General features: G+C 48.0%; 1 protein-coding gene across 1 annotated transcript in view; it reads right to left on the minus strand.

Moving 5' to 3' along the window:
- kif26ab (kinesin family member 26Ab) overlaps positions 1-19,099 on the minus strand; it is a 66,278-nt gene that overhangs the window by 32,404 nt on the left and 14,775 nt on the right. Inside the window, exons 3-4 of the mRNA XM_035610503.2 lie at positions 7,220-7,696; positions 1,836-2,065 (exon numbers count right to left, since the gene is read on the minus strand). Of these exons, the coding sequence (XP_035466396.2) occupies positions 1,836-2,065; positions 7,220-7,696 (707 nt within the window). The remainder of the gene's footprint in view (positions 1-1,835; positions 2,066-7,219; positions 7,697-19,099) is intronic.

Raw genomic sequence — 19,099 nt, forward strand, 5'->3', positions numbered from 1 at the left:
CATTTCAATCAGTAGTGATACTTTACATGAAATAGTGAAACAAACAAAACAACAATATGGTGATGATGATGATATTCTTGTTGCAGGCATCGGCTGCAGAGGGTCGGGAAGCGGGTGTGTTTTAAATCAAGCACAGTGCATCTCCACCAGCCTTTTCTCTATCTGCCAGATGTGATGCTTCGTGAAGCCGGGCCGTCGTCACTGTGTTTCTCTGGGCCAAGGTAAACACCACATTCTTGGCAGCACATTATCTATGGGATGAAATTAAAAGGTGGGACACTTTAGAGTACCTTGACACGCACCCCCCCTCTGCCCTGCCAGGACCTGCTGCAAGGGAAAAAACAAGTCCCCCTCCCTGTTTTCCCCCTGCATTAGCCCACACCGTCACGGCTCTTTGAGCTACTCTTTTTGAGCTCAGGTCCAAAGAAAACATGAGATCTAATAAATCAGTGTCGGGAATTAACCCCCGTCGTACAGAGGGCCACACCTTGGTGTTATTCAGACACACTGCTCTTGTGACGGGAAGCCAAGTCCACAGGAAGTTGCATATTTAGTGGAATGTCCCACAGCCAAAGAAGAGGTCTCATGGCCCCCACATACACTATGACCTTGTGAAAGCTGGCAAGACAAACTCCATTTGGGGGTACTTGAAAAAATAAATAAATAAACCTAAGCTCCACACTGATCCCCCATGGGCTTCCTGTCACACTCCGCAAGTCCCTTCACCTCCTGTGGTGCAGAGCTTCAATGGCCCCATGCATCATTCTCAGTCAGCTTCTCTTTCGCCAACATTCATTATGGCATAGCACTCCTCGGAGAGAGGAGGCAGGGAATGTATGCACTGACAAACCTGCCAGGGAATCTATCAATGACAATATAGCACATTGCACCAGCCATCCACCCGCCTGGAGAGGGTGAAGTATTCTCCAGGGCAACAACAACAACACTGGAGCCAAGCAGTGCTGGGGGGGGGGGGGGGGGGGGGGGGGGGGGGGGGGGGGGGGGGGGGGGAAAGCCTCCTTGAGCCCGAGAAACACCAGGACAAAATGATTTCACCGAGCATTGCACCGCAGCTGCAGGAGGATCTATTGTGCAGCTGGAAAATCTGAAGCTCTAAGTTGAGAAAGCAAAACAAGGAGAAAAGTAACTAAACACGAAATACCTCAGGAAAATCCTCTGCTTTAACCTAAGCCCCCTTTTGAGTCATTGCCTATTCCTACGGAATTATGTAATTCTATTATCCATTCATGGTCACTGGCGCCTGAAACTAAAGGTTCATTTAGTCCCATGATGGTGTATATCCCAAGGCATGCTATCATTCAACCATGGCAAGAACAACATCTCCGTGGAATAGGTGCCCACATGGATGTTAACACCATGGACCATGACCTTCTGTAGGAAGGCATGTCTGTACATACCTCCTCTACAGCTCTCGTTATCATACTTTACACGCACACGCACGCACGCACGCACGCACGCACGCACGCACGCACGCACGCACGCACGCACGCACGCACGCACGCACGCACGCACGCACGCACACACACACACACACACACACACACACACACACACACACACACACACACACACACACACACACACACACACACACACACACACACACACACACACACACACACACACACACACACACACACACACACACACACACACACACACACACACACAGGAGCTTGAATGAATGCAGGTGTGTGTGCACGCGAAAAACACGAAACACTTCATTTAACACCACAACAGCTCAATCTTATCTCTGTGCGCTTTGACGCACTCCACCGTGGTGTGATTTGACAGGATGAGGGGAGGGGGCTTACCTAATGAAGAAGGAAGCTGCTGCAGATGAGGAAGGAGAGGGGGAGGTGGAGATACTGGTGACGGGTGCCGGGAGTCCCGGTTGGCCGGAGCTCTCCGGTCGGCAGGACGTCAGGCTGCTGCTGCTGCTGCTGCTGCTGCTGCTGCTGGTGGTGCTGGTGGTGGCGGTGGCGGTGACGGGGGCCTCCGAGGCTGTGACAACCCTGTCTGCATCCCCCATCAGGCCCTGGGCCTGTTGACACACAGATACAGAGATAAGACCACAACCGACACTTACAGGTCTTATCACTCCTCCCCACCTTCCTTCCACCCCATTTACTTCCCCGCTGCCACAGATGGACGGGCAGCTGCTGCAGCCAGCTCCCGTTAGCGGGAGTCAGCAGTATCCACAGCAGAGAGCTCCCCGCAGAACAGCGAGGATTGCTGCACCATTCATTGATTCTGGCAACACTCTCGGGCTTGATCTGGTTATGGCCCACTGTAATTAAGTGATAACCCACATTAATTAGTAATTAAATCAGTGGCGTTTTACTTCGCCCTGCTCCCGATTATACATATACCTCCACGGCTAATTTGGCAGTTTACTCATCAGGAGGGAGGAACGTGTCGTCCTGCACGTTGAGTCAAACTATCAAAGAGCACATTTCAAAGGCCCAACAACAATCAAGGTGAGATTTGTAGCATGGTTTCAATGTTTATGAGGCATCTGAGTTGTGGTTGCGTGGACACACCCTTGCTCTGGATACCATGTAACTGAGCAGGAGTGAAACAAGGTGAGATGCATTGTTTCAGCCCTTGGGCTCTGGTTACTAATGCCGAAGCTACACTGGGTATATCACCTGTATGTCTACATATTTCTTCTGTGTGTGCTGCAGTAGGTTCACCTATAGAAACAGCTTCATCATTAAGATACCAGGTTAAGATTTAGAGTGAGACAAAAAACACGTATTTACCTGATCTTTGAAAGCTTCTTGTTTTCTGTGGTTGTTGTTGTGACAGTATAACTGTACATGAAAACATGTTAATAAGGTCTAAATAAGGTTCATGTGCAACCCTGTGCATATTCTATATATTCTGCTAACATTGTATATATAATTGAAGTTTTTCATTTTTCCTTTTATGCGTTTCATAATAATGTCATGATACAGTAGGTGAGGTGAGGGTTTGCACAAATGTATAAAAACGCATATGTAAAGATGATTATCATGCTTGTGATAGTGATCATGTTTTTGCACAAAGTCAGTTTCTTAATGCAGCGCTACAGATGCATATGGTCTAAACAAATCAGAGGCCATTCACACACTAAACCTTCGAGCTTGCTGGACAAGGAGCATCACAGTTCAGCTGGAGCCCTGCGGCGGGTTACAAGGAGTTCACAGAGCTAATTCTAAGAGCAAAAAGCCAACTCTGAGGCCGCACTTCAGCCGGAGTCACCACACTGACAAAAGGTTAATCCCCGCCGGAGCCGCTAGTTTTTCCCGCAGGACGGTGATCAATGGCCGCGGACAAGGGCGACTTCTGTGGCTTTTCAGCATCCGAAATGAAATAAATAAAAAAGGTCAGCGTTTTCCTCAAAGCGCTTATAACACTGGCACATGGACATTGTGCAATCAGCAACAAGCTTGAATTGAGCACACAGAGCTGCAGCCTCGGTGTCACTTGACTTGCGTATTGAATGTATAATAAATGCAGTTCAGGCCCTCTGCATATTTGCCACCTCAGTGTTTGCCCCAGATTCATGTTTGGCAACTAAAATAACATACTTTACAATCTTTTTTATAAAGTGTGTGGCCTTCCACTATTTGCCATTTGTCAACACGGGCTGACAGCTGTACTATTTTTGTGCCAAGCCTGACATGTGAATGCTATACATCAGGACGTGAGGGCACACTTGCATTCTGACATTCACATGAGAGGCCTGGCTTTTGCTCTGCGCCCTGCACTGTTAGCTTTACATGCGGCACAATGTGCTGCTATACTAAAGCTCGGGTGCTTTAATATAGCTTTTCCCAGAAAAGCCTCCCTGACCATTTGTCAAACAGTGGGCAGGCAGTGCAAGTGCATGTCATGAATTCCCAGTTCTTCCCCGCTGAGCTTGTTATCAGCGTTAGGAATCGACATTTTTGCTTTGGAGCTCTGGTTTTGCCCTCTTGAGACTTCGTCATGGAGACTAAGTCAGATGTCAAGCTGCGGTGAAGGGAGTTATGACTCGAGAGGAACACTGTGGAACAAAACTGGGCGCCGCAAACTGAAATGAGCCAAGTGCGGCTGCCAGAGCAGAAAGCCTCGCACCGTGCGGGTGACAGGTTAGAAACTTGGCGCATACCAGGAAAGTAGACCCATTAGACTCTGGCACGAAAGACTAGAGAACCTGTCACACGCCGTACAGGAGGTTGACGTGTACAGCTCGTGAAGTCTTTAAGAGACTGAGCGAGTGTATGGTTGATTTTAAAATCAAGTGGCAGCGGATTTTCAGGAGCATGTAGCGCCGGCTGGTCACATGTGGGGCTGGGCTATGGCCATGGGTAAACCACACTCAAACACACGCACACACTCCTTGATACGCCTATCAAGGAGTATTCCCACTGGTGTTAAGACGAGGGACGTGAGCCCCTCAGCCAAGCTGCTTTCTGCAGCCTTGGACCTGGACTGGTCCTAATTCTGGCTGAAAAGTACAATCTATCCCCCCGTCAGGTAATTAGGCTGTGTCAGTGGAGCCATGTGTGCTCGGCCGTTTGCACTGAGAGTCGGTAATGAGCTGGCCTTCCATCCTTTACCCCCACCCCCCACCCCCCCCCCCCCCCCCCCCCCCCCCCCCCCCCCCCCCCCCCGATCTCCCTTTGCCTTGGATTGCCACTGTAAAGAAAGAGAGGGAGATCTGAACATAATAGAAAGAGTGCGAGCGAGATTGGAGAGAGAGAAAAAGAGATTGGGAGAGTTCTTCCTGTGAAGTGAACAGAGTAGGTCGGCGTCCTATCTGTTGGCCGCCCCCCTCCCCAGCACCACGAGGACTCCCCTGTGACCTTTTGATCCCAGAGGTCAACAGACGATTACTGCTGAGGTGAAATAGGCCCTGTGTTAATCTGCCTGTCAGGCTTGGCTGGCCCCCGTAACCAACAGAAACCAAGGGTAGACTGCTAACAGTACTGGAGTCCTACCAAGAGAGACAAGGACTCCTTCATGTTAAGCTCTCTTGACAGAAAATGTCCGCTGTCTTCGAGCAAATATCGAGACGTAATTGCGTTACTCTTTTAATCGTTTCCCAATTTGGCAGGATTGAGCGTCTTCCTTTCCTTTCCTTCCAGCAACGTTTTGTTCTCTTGTCATCGTCTCTTTGTGTGGCACATCGCCATGCAGGCCCAGCTGCACCCAAGCCGCGGCAGCCAAGATCATCTGCTGGGTTTCACACTGGTGGCAACGGAGCCGACCATGGTAGCCGGCAGCCAGCGGGGCTAATAACAGAATCCCTCATGGGTTAAGAGCACTTGGTCTTTGTAGATTAATGCAAATGTGGATTTTTATGGAGCAAAGAGAGAATTGCAAATTCGGGTCGATAGATTTCTTGTTTTGAATCGTAGCAATATACCACTTTCTGTGTTTATTTTCTGGATTACTTTAACTACCTCATTCAAACAAAGAGTATCACTAAGATTTACTTCACCAACTAGTTAAGGTGAAGTTTATCAAAGCTGGGGTTTTTGCATCAGGTTCGAGAGGTGCAACAGACCGTCTCAGAAGAGTGTGTTTGCTCAATTCGAGGCAGCAACACTATGAAACAGTGTAAGCCAATTTAAAAGAGGGAGTCAGACAGCTTCAAGTCCAACGACCACAAACATCATTCCAGATGTTAACCAGAGCCTTTTCCCAAATGGGAGAATCAAGGTGCCCTATAATGGTCTGTGTGTGGGAGCGCCCCAGGCTCTGAAGGATTTCTATTCTTCACACAAACACACAGAGAGAGAGAGAGAGTCCACATCTTTTTTGTCTGAACAACACTGCATGCTTTCCCTACAAAGAAACCTAAAGGGAATCATGAATTAAAACTAGTGCCTTTCGGCAACATTGTAACTCCCGATCCTCCCGAGCTGGTGTGGGTTTTTGATCTGGTTTTAATGAAAGACACATTCTTGAGAAAAATAAAAACCCATTTCTGCTGCGTTTGTAACTTCATGTCCTGAAGGGACATTGCTCACTGCCTAAGGAGGGCCCTAGTCTCAGCTCTGTGGCATTGAGCAACTCATCCCAGCTCCAAGGGCCACTAATTGCTTTTCGACACATAGATGGAGGGCGCGAGTCAGCCGCTCCCTTCTGTGCCAGGCTGTTTGATTTGCCCTAGATTGCGTACATGCAGTTAAAAGCTTTTGATGGCCTCCCATAAACCATCTCTACAGGCTATTGTTGACATTAAAGGGAGGAGTGAAAAATCTGTCTTTAATTTCCAAGCAGAAAGGAAGGACTAACAGTGCCAAGGCCCATAACAGGCTGCAGTTAGCAACACAGTTCGAAACCGAGGTGGCAGAATTTGCAGTTTATGAATCTGATGGGGAGTATTGAAGTGCGAGGATTGGATGATGTTGGCACATGCCGCGTCTGCCTGGTGTGCAATGTCACAGAGGCTTGTCAGTCGGGTCTGAGACCAGAAGTTACCGCCAGTGTAGAAAGAGGAACATCAGTTAAACAAAACAATTCCTTAAAGTCAGCAGGCAGAAATACAATCTGAGATGTGAGAGATCCCTGTCGACAATTCGGCCTTTTACTGTTAAACTTACATTCAAAACAGAAACTACATAAATGTGCATTCTAACTGTTTAGAGTCGTAAAGAAGGTACAGCATGACTAATCATTGGCTCTCATGACACCGAGGGCAAAACTCAGGACCTTCCAAAGTCTCTTGGACATCAAACAAAGCACAGACTAATGCTTATCCAACGTGAGAGAAGAGTTATGGTGACGCTGTGGGGTGGTCATTTGAAATGCCCTTGAGGAGGAGGTCAGCAGATTAGTGTTGCAATGACCTCTGACCCCGAATCACTCAGGCTCCTTGACTACTGAGGAATGAGAGGTCAGCACTCCTGCAGAGTTCTGACTCACAGCTCCTCTGCAGGGCTTCATCTTTTTCTAAAGGTCTGCAATGTAACGTTTGTGTTGACAAGACTTGACCTGACAAGCAGCGCAGCATTGTGTGCGGGGAAAGAAAAGCTGCAATGCCATTATTTCAAGTTAATTAATGTCACTTGAGGTTAAAAGGGAAGTCAAGTAGCCAGGCTTTTTAGATGAACCAAGCATTGTTTACAATTTAGTCCTCCGGGAATTTAGTCTGGGAGAATATATCAACTCTTAATGCATGAAAAGTAATACAAAGGTGAAAATGGGCACATGAAGCTACCGTTTTCGGCTGAGGGATGAAGTTGTTGACACTGGAGATGCTCCACATGTCCTCGAGGTACTGCTGTGCCTGGATGGTGACGGAGTTCAGGGATCCAGTGAGCTGCCCTCCTGCCACCGTCACCTGGACGCTGGTCTTCGGCCCCGAGGAGACGGTGGGGCTTTGCGACCAGCCAGGCACCCTGTGCCGCTCCCCGAGGGGCAGGACACTGTGGGTGACGGCCTGGGCTTTGGACAGTTGTTTTGCATGGACGCTTGAGGACGACACAGCGAATCTGGAAGGCTGCGGTAAAAAGGATTTAGCGGGCAGGGCTGCCATGTCGGGGCTGAAGGTGACGACGGGGGCATGGAGCGTCTGCAAGGCCTCCTGCCTCAGTTGGTGCAGCGGCGTGGAGCACACTTGGCAACAGCTGACGCCAGCTTCATGGCTCCCAGGTGTTTGAAGCTGCTCAAACAGAAAGCTTGTATATCCAGGGTCCTGCGGAGGAAACACACACAAAGGAGAGTTTTTTTAACTCCGTGCACAATATGCCTTCACACACACTGAACGCATGTAACATGTACATTTCAAGCACATCTCACTGTCTGCTCTTTTGAAATTATTTCCTGTGGGTTGTTCACATTTTCCATGTGCGTCAGTGGTCTGCTACCAGTGTGGTCTCTCGGCCGCCCTCTGGGACCCTCACTCCCTGCCTTAACCACTTCCTTTTTTTCGGGACGGCTGTTTGTTTAGATTGAGAGGCTTCGCCTGCATGCAACATAAGACTGTTGATCAGGTTAATCAGGCATCTGCTCATTTCAGTCTGCCGGAGACCAAAACAATCCAAACGTGAGGAGACAACTCCGGAATACGGCTCGAAGGGATTAGTGAGAGATCCCACAGAGGCATTCTTCGCCAAAATAACGAATGAAATGTGTTTATTTCTTCTTATTCTGTGAAGCTGTGGAGAGAAAAAGACTTTGGAGAGAATTCCAGCTAGTTGCTGCTTTTCAAGACGGTGTCCAGTAGAGTTTTGTCCTTTTACTTTGTCGCTAAGAAGGCCCCCTGGGGCGTCCAACTCTGCTTGGGAGGACTGACAAAAGAAAACAACAGCTGAGGTGACTCTAGTGCCCAAAGCTATACAATTTACATATGATAAGTGTCCCAGCATGAAAACATATGATGAGCCACCAAATGTGAAAATAACAACCTCCTCCAGGAAGCCGCAAGGGACGCACAGCTACCAGGGAAGTTTTCAAATTCAAATCCTAACGTGAGGGTGGAACATAACTTTCTGATTTTAGGGAAACAAACAAACAATCAAACACACAAACAGACACACGAGCACGCACATACGCACACACAAACACGCGCAGGCAAGACCGTCTCTTAAGAGGCATTAAGGGGCACTGGGCTTCTGCCCAGTGGAGTCGTGGCCTAGGACAGGAGCCCTCAGCCCATACATAAATGTTTATGACGCCTCCGCTCTGTGGAACCTCCGAGGTGATCAGGAGGAGTGAAGCGGCGGGGAAACAACAATCCACTGCACTAATGCAGTGCCACTTAATACAGCTAACCCAGAGGCCGGGGAGGCAGGTCGAGGGACTCTAAATCTCCTCCGCGTGAAGGCAGCTCAATACAAAGACTTCTGTGCACACACCAACAGTATTGGTAGTGTGAGCACATAACCTTCCTACAACCCCCCAGTTATTGGCCGTGCATTTCCTGTAAATTCTAAGAGATGGACAGAGAAAATGGTGTCCGCTGAAATATACTCAACGCAGAAACGAGGGACAAACACAATCTCCACATCCTCACCTCGGGACCATCATGCGTCGGACTGCGAGTGGACGGGCCCGCTGTTAACCGAGTGGTTCTGGTAAATTATTTACTATACTGGCTACTTACTATACACATGATCAGGCACGGACCGGACGAAAAAACACTTAGAACATAGAAAATCTCATAAATCTCTCAGGCAACGAGAAGTCGGATGGGCGGATGACGGGCTAATGGTCGATCGAGAGCGAGTGAATGTTGAGGCTGGAGTATGTATCCACATGAGGGAGGGATTTTAATGTAAGAAGCTTATAATAGACATATGATAGAGCTATGATAGAGCTTTTAGGTATGATATCTAATGCTGCTTGATCCTGACACGTGAATGGTTTCTCCAGCTACGCTCGGGCAGAATGTTTATGCACAAGACAAGTCAGTTCCGCTGAAATAGGACGAAACGGCCTATGACAAATTGGTGCGAAATGGGAAACAGAGCCGCAGAAAAACACAGCTGGCAGATGTTTTCTGCACGCCGTCTAGTGTAGTTTCATGTGCATGCTTCCAACACAGGAAATTAAAGCGAAGTCATAACCAGTCAACTCCGCCCTTCCATCACCCGACACCCTTTACCCTCTGACCACCTCTCGCACACCTCGGGGCACTGGTAGATGGAGGAAATCAATTCCCCTCTCTCTGGGTCTCTCGCCGTGCATTGTTACGTGTTGATTTAGGAGAGCTAATAAAAAGACACACACAAAGCTGAGCCCATCTGCTATTCAGTTAGCATTCTGGAGGTTAGAGAGCGGGCTTCTCCTGTAAAGCTGTCTGTAAGCTTTATGCCCAGTGGAGTGACTAAAGGGTCCGAGCCACAAGGCTTATATAGACATGGATAATGGGGCTGATGATGACGATGTCGGGCATGTGGAGGAGAGTGATGCGGGCACGGCGAAACTGAAGGCCACAGGGTCCATCTTTAGATGGGACATAAGTTGGAAAGGGGAGGAAAAGATGCAGGAGGCAGGACATGACGATAATCCTTGTGCGGAAAACAGTGCTTTTTGTTGACAGTCATCGACACACCCACTCGCTTGCTAGGAATTTTCCAGAGATTCTTCTTCCCTATCCTCACCTGGGATCACTCTGCCAAGGGGCTGCCAGGAAAAGTTCCAAAAAGTTCTCTTGAGGGAAAATATCCGGACTTCAGTGCCTGGCCGAAAGCAGCTCATGTTCCCATCACATTGGAGCTAATGGCTTGACAGCTTGTGCATAAGCATAAAGTGGAAAACGTGAAACATATGATGCATGAGTGGACCCAGCCTGGAAGCCGTATTACTTCTTTTATTATCCATATGATCTATTACTGACAGGTGCAAGTGGGTGCGAAGAGTTGCGCTGCTGCAGAGAAGTATGTAACGCACATCATCGACACAATTGAAATGTTCAAAGCATTCCCGTCGGCGGAGAGGCGTGGAGCCACTTCAGGCCTCTCACTCCTCGGCCATTGTTGTGCACAAGTGGGAGATGGTTCTGGTTTTTCGACCCGAGGTCCGTCCGCAGAGAGAATCAAACTGCACAAGTGAGGATGGGAGGACAGGCAGAGCAAGAGAGGTGGGAGGAGGTGGGCCGGGGTTGTGGCCCTTGCCTTCAGGCTTGTGGGTGGTTGTGTTGGTTTACTGCCTGTCAGCAGTGATCTTTATTAAACTCCTGGGACAAATGTAGTCAGATGCTATGCCCTTATTATGGAAAAGGGGTCTGAACTGCGAGCACACTGGGGAGAGAAAGCCCCTGCATGTGCCTGTGGAATGAGCCCTTCACGGCCCTTAGAGACCTAAGTTTGTCCCCGTCCCTCACACTAACAGTGATGAAAACCAGGGCAGCAGCAGCAGAAGAGAGAGCCGACCGGCTAACTGACTGTCTCTTTGGGTTGATGGAGAGTGTCATCGCAGACAGCCCATGCCCGGAGGCTGGTGGAAACAAGCTGAGCCGTTACCACATATATGGACGAGGGGACAAGGGAGAAAGATGCGCATGATTTCTCTCCCATGCCTCCTTAGGGCACAGATCCGGGCAAAGTCACACATTTGATTTTTTTTTTTTCTTCCCCCACCTCATTTACCTCATCTCGTCAGCACACCTTCACTCGAACCGCACAGAGTGAAACTACCATCCGACTATTTCCACGCTCAGCCTCTGATGTGGAGCGCCAGGCACGATATAAATCAAGGTAAGGTCACAGTGATTTGAATTGGATGAGGCCCCCCGCCATAGCCGAGAGACTTTTAGGTACGCTCCATTGAAAGTAAAAGACTCTGGGAAACCATATTTTCTATTCCAGTTGAGCCCACCAGATATTTCCCAGACAGAAAAGTGCCACGTGACCCACTACAGCAATGGCAGAAAGAGAAATGAAGCAACACTGTATCAATGTGCATCCATGATGAAAAAGGAATAAATAAAGTGAAAAGTTATATCCTGCAGCTCATATCTGAACCGTTTTACAGCTGCCAGCACCCGGTGGCATCCTGCCGGATAAGATTACTTTCTTATTTCCAACATCACTCATTGTGCAATTTGCCCAGAACCAGGCCAGAACAAGACCTTGACTATTCCTCGACTCTTTGTGCTCAGCAGACGGAAACACAAGCCAGTTGAACTCGTGAAAGTTGACTTTTAAGATTAAATTGCTCACTCAGTCTTCCTTTCCTTCCTTCCCCTTCCAGGTTTCTCTTTTATTATTCTCCCAGCTTGGAAACATTCCACATAATGAGGCAATGCAACACCACGCTGCTTTATATCTGTCCGCGCTAAACTTTGTTCACACCAGCACGAGTCCTGTTTACACATTACCATTCTCAAAGTACTTCCTATGACTGCATTTCTTGTAAAATCCGGACCACACAGCAGCTGCCAAATCGAATGCCCTTTCAACTCACTTTGCCTTCCACCGCCTCCCTGTAAGGAGCCATTTCTGTTTACTTGGCCTGAGACGGCGTTGACCCTAACCACACACACACACCGTCTTCGTAAGTCTCGAAGGGATTGGCCCCCCAATAAACCGCAGGAGCCCAGCCCAGATCCCGGGGTGAGGACGAGAGCTTCCAGCAGGCCTGCTTTCCCACAGGTAGGCCGGCTCGCTCTGACAGCCGAGTCGGAGAAAAACGAGCACAGCTGCTGGCCTTTCCCCGGGTGAGCACGGGGCATTAAGGCGCATTACATTCCCAGGATAGAAGCAACACATCCAGTGGTGTAATCGCTCTCTGCCCCCTGCTCCTGCTCGACTGCTCCCACCACCTCCACCTCTATGACTCACTCCCTGAGCCGGCCGTGTGGACTCAGATCCCCTGAAGGAGCCGGGAGCCGCCGGCCCTGTGACTCTGATTAGATATCAGGTAGTGCTTTTAGTGCCGCAGCAGATCTCGGATACAGACCGTTAAATTTTACCACTGGCCGCTCGGAGGCAGAGAAGACAATGACTCAGGATGTCACACTAGCATGCTGTTTAACTCTGCGGGAACGAATCTGGTAGAACAGAAAATGGGACGGCGCTCCAAATCACGTCAAACAGATGTCGGGCCCCCGTCTGCTGACTTGACGAGATTAATAAGACCCGTAATAAGACTTCCAGCAAACAGAGCAACAGCAACACAAGCACACCGTCATTACCCGGCTGATAATACTTCCAGAGACGAGACGCACACACCGCTACAGTGGGGAATCCATTCATCCTCCATGGCTGTGCGAAAAGCTGTGGCTGCTTATTTCATTTCTGTCACACTAAACAATGATGAAATATTTCTGCTGCTTCTCCAGCAGTTGGAATTTGGCTTTCGTCTGAGGCTACATTTAGACTCCCACCATCTGACCTTAAGCTTTCGTCTGCAAAATCATTTCTTCTTGCTGCTCCTCTCCTGTGATTGTGTTCATTTTATACTAACCAACTTTTGTAAAAAAAAAAAAAAAAGAATTGCAAGAAAACCTGCTCGTTAAAAATGAAAAGTGAGAACCACAACAAACAATTACCAAATAAGACGTAATGGAACTTTTCTAACTAGGAGTTTGCAAAACAGGGTCTGTCATATTACATTGTTTTTCCCAGAGAGATAAGACAGCATAACAAATTTGGCTGCTTACTTACAATGTCAACAGTACATTTCTGAGAACAAACTTCCCTTTATTTAGATCAAACAGATGATTACCTCGTTTGAAGAAGTGCATCCGAGTTTTGCATCAGTATTCCCTCAAATGATAAGGCCGAGTCTGCCTGCACCGAGCATCTGGTCGCGAGGCGCTCACGGAGACAGACAGATGTCAGTCTGTCTGTCTCCGTGTGATCAAGCCCTTTCCCTCCCTTTAGCTGTCAGTGAACTGCTGACAGAAAATGCAAATAGGCTTCTACCTCTTAGTGACACGTTCAGCACATGATAGCACCACCTGTCCAGAACATCACCCTGACACATCCCAGGATGAACGACTACAGGCTGGAGCGAAGCTGCAGTCGGGATTTACTTCAAAATGTTGATCTTTTTTTTTTTCTGGTGTGACATACAGTATCTCTGTTTTTTTGTGGGGGCGTACTGGCACAGTACACAGCTCATTATATGCTACGCTGCAGCCTACAGCTCCATAAAAACAGATGTCACTGTCAATCAGAAATAAAAAAGGCCATAGATCTTGCTGACCCTCGGGTTAAACATAGACTCACATGTAATCACTCGTCTCTCTGAGCGAAAACCGCCCAGATATCATTAATGACCTCGTATAATGGTGTGTCACCACTCCATATGGTCGAGCCATTTATCAGTGTGTGTGTGTGTGTGTGTGTGTGTGTGTGAGTGCTTGTAGCAGCTCTCACTGCAGGCGGCATGAGACTCACATACACATGTAGTGTACACAAGTGGTTACTAGACCAGGCTGCATGAGAGGGAGAAATGGGTGAAATGTGTTTGCGCGTGTGCGTGTGCGCGTGTGCATGTGTGCATGTGTGCGTGTGTGCGTGTGTGTGTGTGTGTGTGTGTGTGTGTGTGTGCGCGCGCGTGCAAGGCTCCTTGTGTGGCTGTCTCTTTACAACACACTCATCCATCACTCCATGCCTTTCACCACTTGGCCAGTTAATTACCTTTTCCTGTCCACTCACGCACATAAAGAAAACAAGCCCCGTCCAAACTGTTTGGACAGACTTCACTCTCCCCCTGTCCAACATCTCTCTCTCTCTCTCTCTCTGTTTCTCTCTCCCTCTTGTCTCCTCGAGCAAAGGCCTCCGCCACCGTCTCAGGCCCAGATCCATCAAGCTCTCATCGTCTCAGGCCGAGGTCAGAGTGTTGGGAGGTACCGGCTGGACTCAAAGAGTGGGAGCCGGCCTCGATTAGGCATCGGCCAGCGAACGATCTTTGACTCGGCTAATTGAGAAACTGACTTGAGGGATAAAACAATGCTCTGCATGGAGGGAGCAACACGAGCCGTCCCTACAAAAGTTTTCTCATTAGTGAAAAAGTAATGCTCAACGCATCACTACACAAACCAGAGGAATGAAACTACATTTTCTACTCTTCAAATAGTTTCCACTCCCCTGCCTGTGGCTGCTGTGGAGCAAGTCAGGCAGCAGCAGCCGGGCTTCATGAGACGACGTCCTCACCGGGGGAGGCAGCGGATTGCGTTTATGTACGCTTGCGCCAGCAATTGTGCACCTCTAATTAGAATGGCTGGTTTTTTTTGGCTATGGGACGCTCTCGGGGTAGTTTCTCCTGTGGAAACAAACTAAAATAATGAAAAATTCAGCAGGCAAGATGGAAAGGCAGGAGCCAGGTATTGCTGTAAACTGCAGGTGAAAACAAGGACAGATGGGGAGTAAGAAAGGGAGGGGGGAGGAAGGGGAGGTCGAAGAAAAAAAACACATAATTAAATAACCACTCTCATTTGAAAGCAAAAACTGACCATTTGAGGTCAGAGTTAAAATGTAAACTGTGTTCCATGCATTTCCCGTCCTCATTAGAGTGCAGTGTGAAGCTGAAACAGTGTTCGGTATTCCCGCCTATCCACAGGAGCTCGTTGAGAGAGCTATTTTTGTCCAAGAGCCCACTCTAAAACCCCCTCACTGCCGAGCAGCAGATCCCGAAACAATAGTTGGTTCCAGCAGCAAAAAAACCACTTCTACCCCTTGTATTCAAACCTTTTTTTCTATACGCGGTGATTTCAGCCACCTGCTTCTCCTCTGTCTGGACTGTCACATTGAGAGAGCTGCATTCGCTGTAGTTTGCTCCATGGGAGGATTTTTCTTGTTTTGACTGAGAACAAAGAGCACTCCCTGTCCCCTGCAGTTTATTTAGAGAGAAAACTAAGTGCTGCCGAATCTTATGGCAAATAATCTCCGTCGCAGGACTCCCTCCGCCACGCAGAAGGTAAAGTGCCAAGTGCACACACGAATGGTTAATTATCAAAGGAAAATGCAAAGGGAGTTTACTCATGCTCAAACAGAAGTAATTATGGCATCCTCATCAACATCCTCCAGATCCCAACGTGGAAAATAATCTCAGTCTACACGTCAACAACATGATTAGAATTCATCATTTTTAGATCAACGTGTCAATATTTATTTTTCAATGCCATGCAGCAGAGTTGGAAAGCACATGAGCTTTAATAGATGAATCCACGAGGTCCACGTTTGCCTCATTTCATGTGCTTATTGCAATAATTCATCCCAGACACCTTGTGCGGAAAATGAAAAGCAACATGTACTCCCTGTCTTGAAAATAAAGTGGTATGAAAGTGATGACAAGGTGAAATATTGAGTATCCTACAATAATTATTCTCTCCACTTTCCCCCTGGAATGGACAGGACAGTAATTATACTGGCACGCTGCCATATGGATAAATATTCAATTTTTCTCTTGGTGCTGGAGAGAGTGTCTCTCTCTCCACATGGAGTGACTCTATAGATTCGGCGTGTGAGGAGAAGGCACATAATGAGGCACTGTGAGTGGTTATTGTTGAGCACAGCACCTTTTTTATTTGGCAGATATCTCAGTTTTTCTCATATTCCGCTCATGATGTACCTGTGTGCACGTAAGCAACAGGCCAACTGATAAGCATCACAAAACCGTATAGGGACTATGGAACCAGCTAAAGGTCGGTCCACCACCTAGGTGTGTTCACGGCCTGAAGCGCAAAGCATCCCAGGGGGAGGTGAGCGGGGCCGTCCCGTGCATCCGCTCTCCGTCTGCAAGCGCATTATCTCGGAGAGTGACACGCTTTTGTGTCTCACAAAGCTGCTGCGTGTCGGCAGAACAATGGAGCGGCAGAGTTGCGAGTGGCGGAATCAGTCCGGTGCAACAGCCCAGTGTAGGTACAGCAGAGAGAGGGGGGGGATACTAATTTATTATGAAAGATGTCATTACCATGCCAATGACTTCTCAGAGAAGACAATTAACACTAATAATAGACATTTAAACACCAGCCCCCGGCTTTCAGCGAGGGGGGGGGGGGGTTGTATTGATGGAAAACTGTTGCCTGTTTATGAGAACTAGACACTGAAAGCTGGTGAGAGTGCTGAAAGAAAGAAAAACACACTGAGATAAGCGCCAACCAGTATCTAGTTTATTTTTTGATTTGTTTTTTTTTCTCTCTTGCTAATTGAGATGTCTAGACACATTCAATTGAATCTCAGTGAGATAAGGACGTAGGCTGAACTATCTCGGTGGAGAATAAGCGCACGATAATCCACTTACCGAGTCTGAAAGATTTTCATTCACCATCCTAGAAAATGCTTGGCTTATCAAAAAATTCTCACATGCACATTTTGCCACTTTGTCTTTTAGGAACAATGGCCTCCTGCAGATTGGCCTTGTGGCCACAGCACAAAGCTACTCCAACCATTTCACTTATCATATTCAAATGAGCTGGTGGGGATTGGATGCGGTTGCAGCAGGATGTTGTTGTTTTTTCAAAATAATATTCACTTTCTTTGCTGTGATGGTTCTTGGAAGAATTTACTAGTTTTATATATTTGGTTGTAGATGTGTTTTTCTTTTTTCAAAGAGTTATGTATAATTAAGTTTATGGTTATCCTGTGAAATGGCTTGCCTCAAATGACATTTCTTTGTCATAAGGGTTCGATGACGACATCTTAGGAATCATTGCCAATATATCAGTATCAGAAATCTTTCACTCCCTAATATCCGTGTTGGCATCAGTCCCCAAAATCCACATCGGCCTGGCTCTTGTCTCATGTGAGCGCTTGTAATCGGATGTCAATATGGGGATACCATGTGTTGCAGGTACAGTATGTGCTCATAATCCCCCCCCCCCCCCCCCCCCCCCCCCCCCCTCTGGGAACCATGAATGTCCGACCAAAGTGGTGGACAGACAGACCTATTAACCAACAGATGGACAGACTGATATTGTTTCCCCACAGCCATACTGACACATTCCAGCAGAGAGAGAGGAGAAAGCGAACTCATTTGTGAAGGCTTTGAAAGTTATCCAACAGTCCGAATGAGCCTCTACATGACAAAGGGGTCAGATAAATCAAATCTCTACAGAGACAGGAGCCAAGTGTAGGAGACTGCCAATGTTGCCTTTTCTGTAAAACCAATCACAAAACAGGAAACAGCTTACAAAACTGTCTCTATTCTACTGCCAAGGACACCGAATTGGGTGGACGACGACATTGCTGCTGTCACGTCACATGGTGATAACCGTGGCATTGTTGGCAGCTTTGTCGACTTCTGAGCTCTCGTCTTGAATTGTTGCTCGTCCTCACATTCTTCCGGGGCTTTCTGTCCGCTCGGATGAGATGTCACGCCACAGCAGAGCTGAGCAATTCGGCTTGATGGCGGAATACACAGTCGAAAGGGAAAGAGAAGGAAGCTGCGGGTTTCACAGCTGAATTGCATGTTCAGCGCCAAGGCAAAGACGGAGCACGTCAAGCAAAATTCAAATAGAACGCTGGAGTCTGCAATGGCATTCTGTCTGTCTGCATAATCCCTGAGTGACGCGCTTTAACCGCATTTAAGAGAAACACACAGTTAATAGTCACTGGAGGAGTTTAGAGGTGTACAGTCTACCGCAGACTGATGCAGACTAATGGATCTTTTCTTTATTTATGAGTGGAGAATGGAAAGTAGCCAGATATGTCAAGCTGGGGGTGTAAATCTGTATTCATGGCTCCAGTCTCTTTGTTTTGTTAATTTGAAACGAGACAAAGGATTTCAGAGCCATTACAACATGTCAGATTGAATCAGAAGCTACATCTGTGCTTTTTCGAGCTGCAAACACACACACACACACACACACGCGCACACGCACACGCACACACACACACACACACACACACACACACACACACACACACACACACACATACATACACACACACACACACACACACACACACACACACGGACTGATACATAAGCGGGTCTGGGGATGCAGAAGCATGCCCAGTCCGTGCTCAAGGTTTTATTGTGGGACTGTGGGGTCAAAGGGTAACTAATTGCGCAACTCATGGAGGTCAGCATCAGTGTGGCCTTCTACCAGAGCAATGGAACGCCACCTGAATGTCTGTCAGGGAAGACGAATGATCTCCGACCTCCCTTCTGATGACATCGACCCCACACGCCGCATCTTAATCTGGGTGACGGAGAAAGGAGCAGACGGCTGCTGCCGGTCCAGCGCTCCATGCTGACTGAGCCACCGCTGAAAGTGACCCGTCTGGGCTCAAGTTCAGTTCCTCGTCAAATATCACAGAGAAAAAACTAATCTCAGCCTCCGTGAGGTCAAACTCGACTTGGTGGTGGTCTACGGCTCCTTGTGTATCCGAAGTAAAAGTTGTGGTCACTCAAGCCTCAGTGTGTTGCTGCCAAAAAGAAAAACAGAAAAGTCTGCTTGGTGCAATCCGGTCAGACTAACAATAGCTTTCTTGTGCAAGCGCTTCTTTCTTTTTAAAGAGATCCCAGGAAGAGCCCAACTTAGTTCTGCCTCCAAACTCCTGGAATTCCACAAGAGCAACTCTCGGTTTTACGGAGTGCCTCCCCGAGGATGAGCAAGGCAGGAGATGCTTATCATTTTTTTCACCAGTCAATAATTAGCTGACTCAGTAATCAGCTGTTTGTGCAGCGCGCCTCTCCG

Source organism: Scophthalmus maximus, chromosome 15 (genome assembly GCF_022379125.1).
Source record: "Scophthalmus maximus strain ysfricsl-2021 chromosome 15, ASM2237912v1, whole genome shotgun sequence".
Lineage (NCBI taxonomy): Eukaryota > Metazoa > Chordata > Actinopteri > Pleuronectiformes > Scophthalmidae > Scophthalmus > Scophthalmus maximus.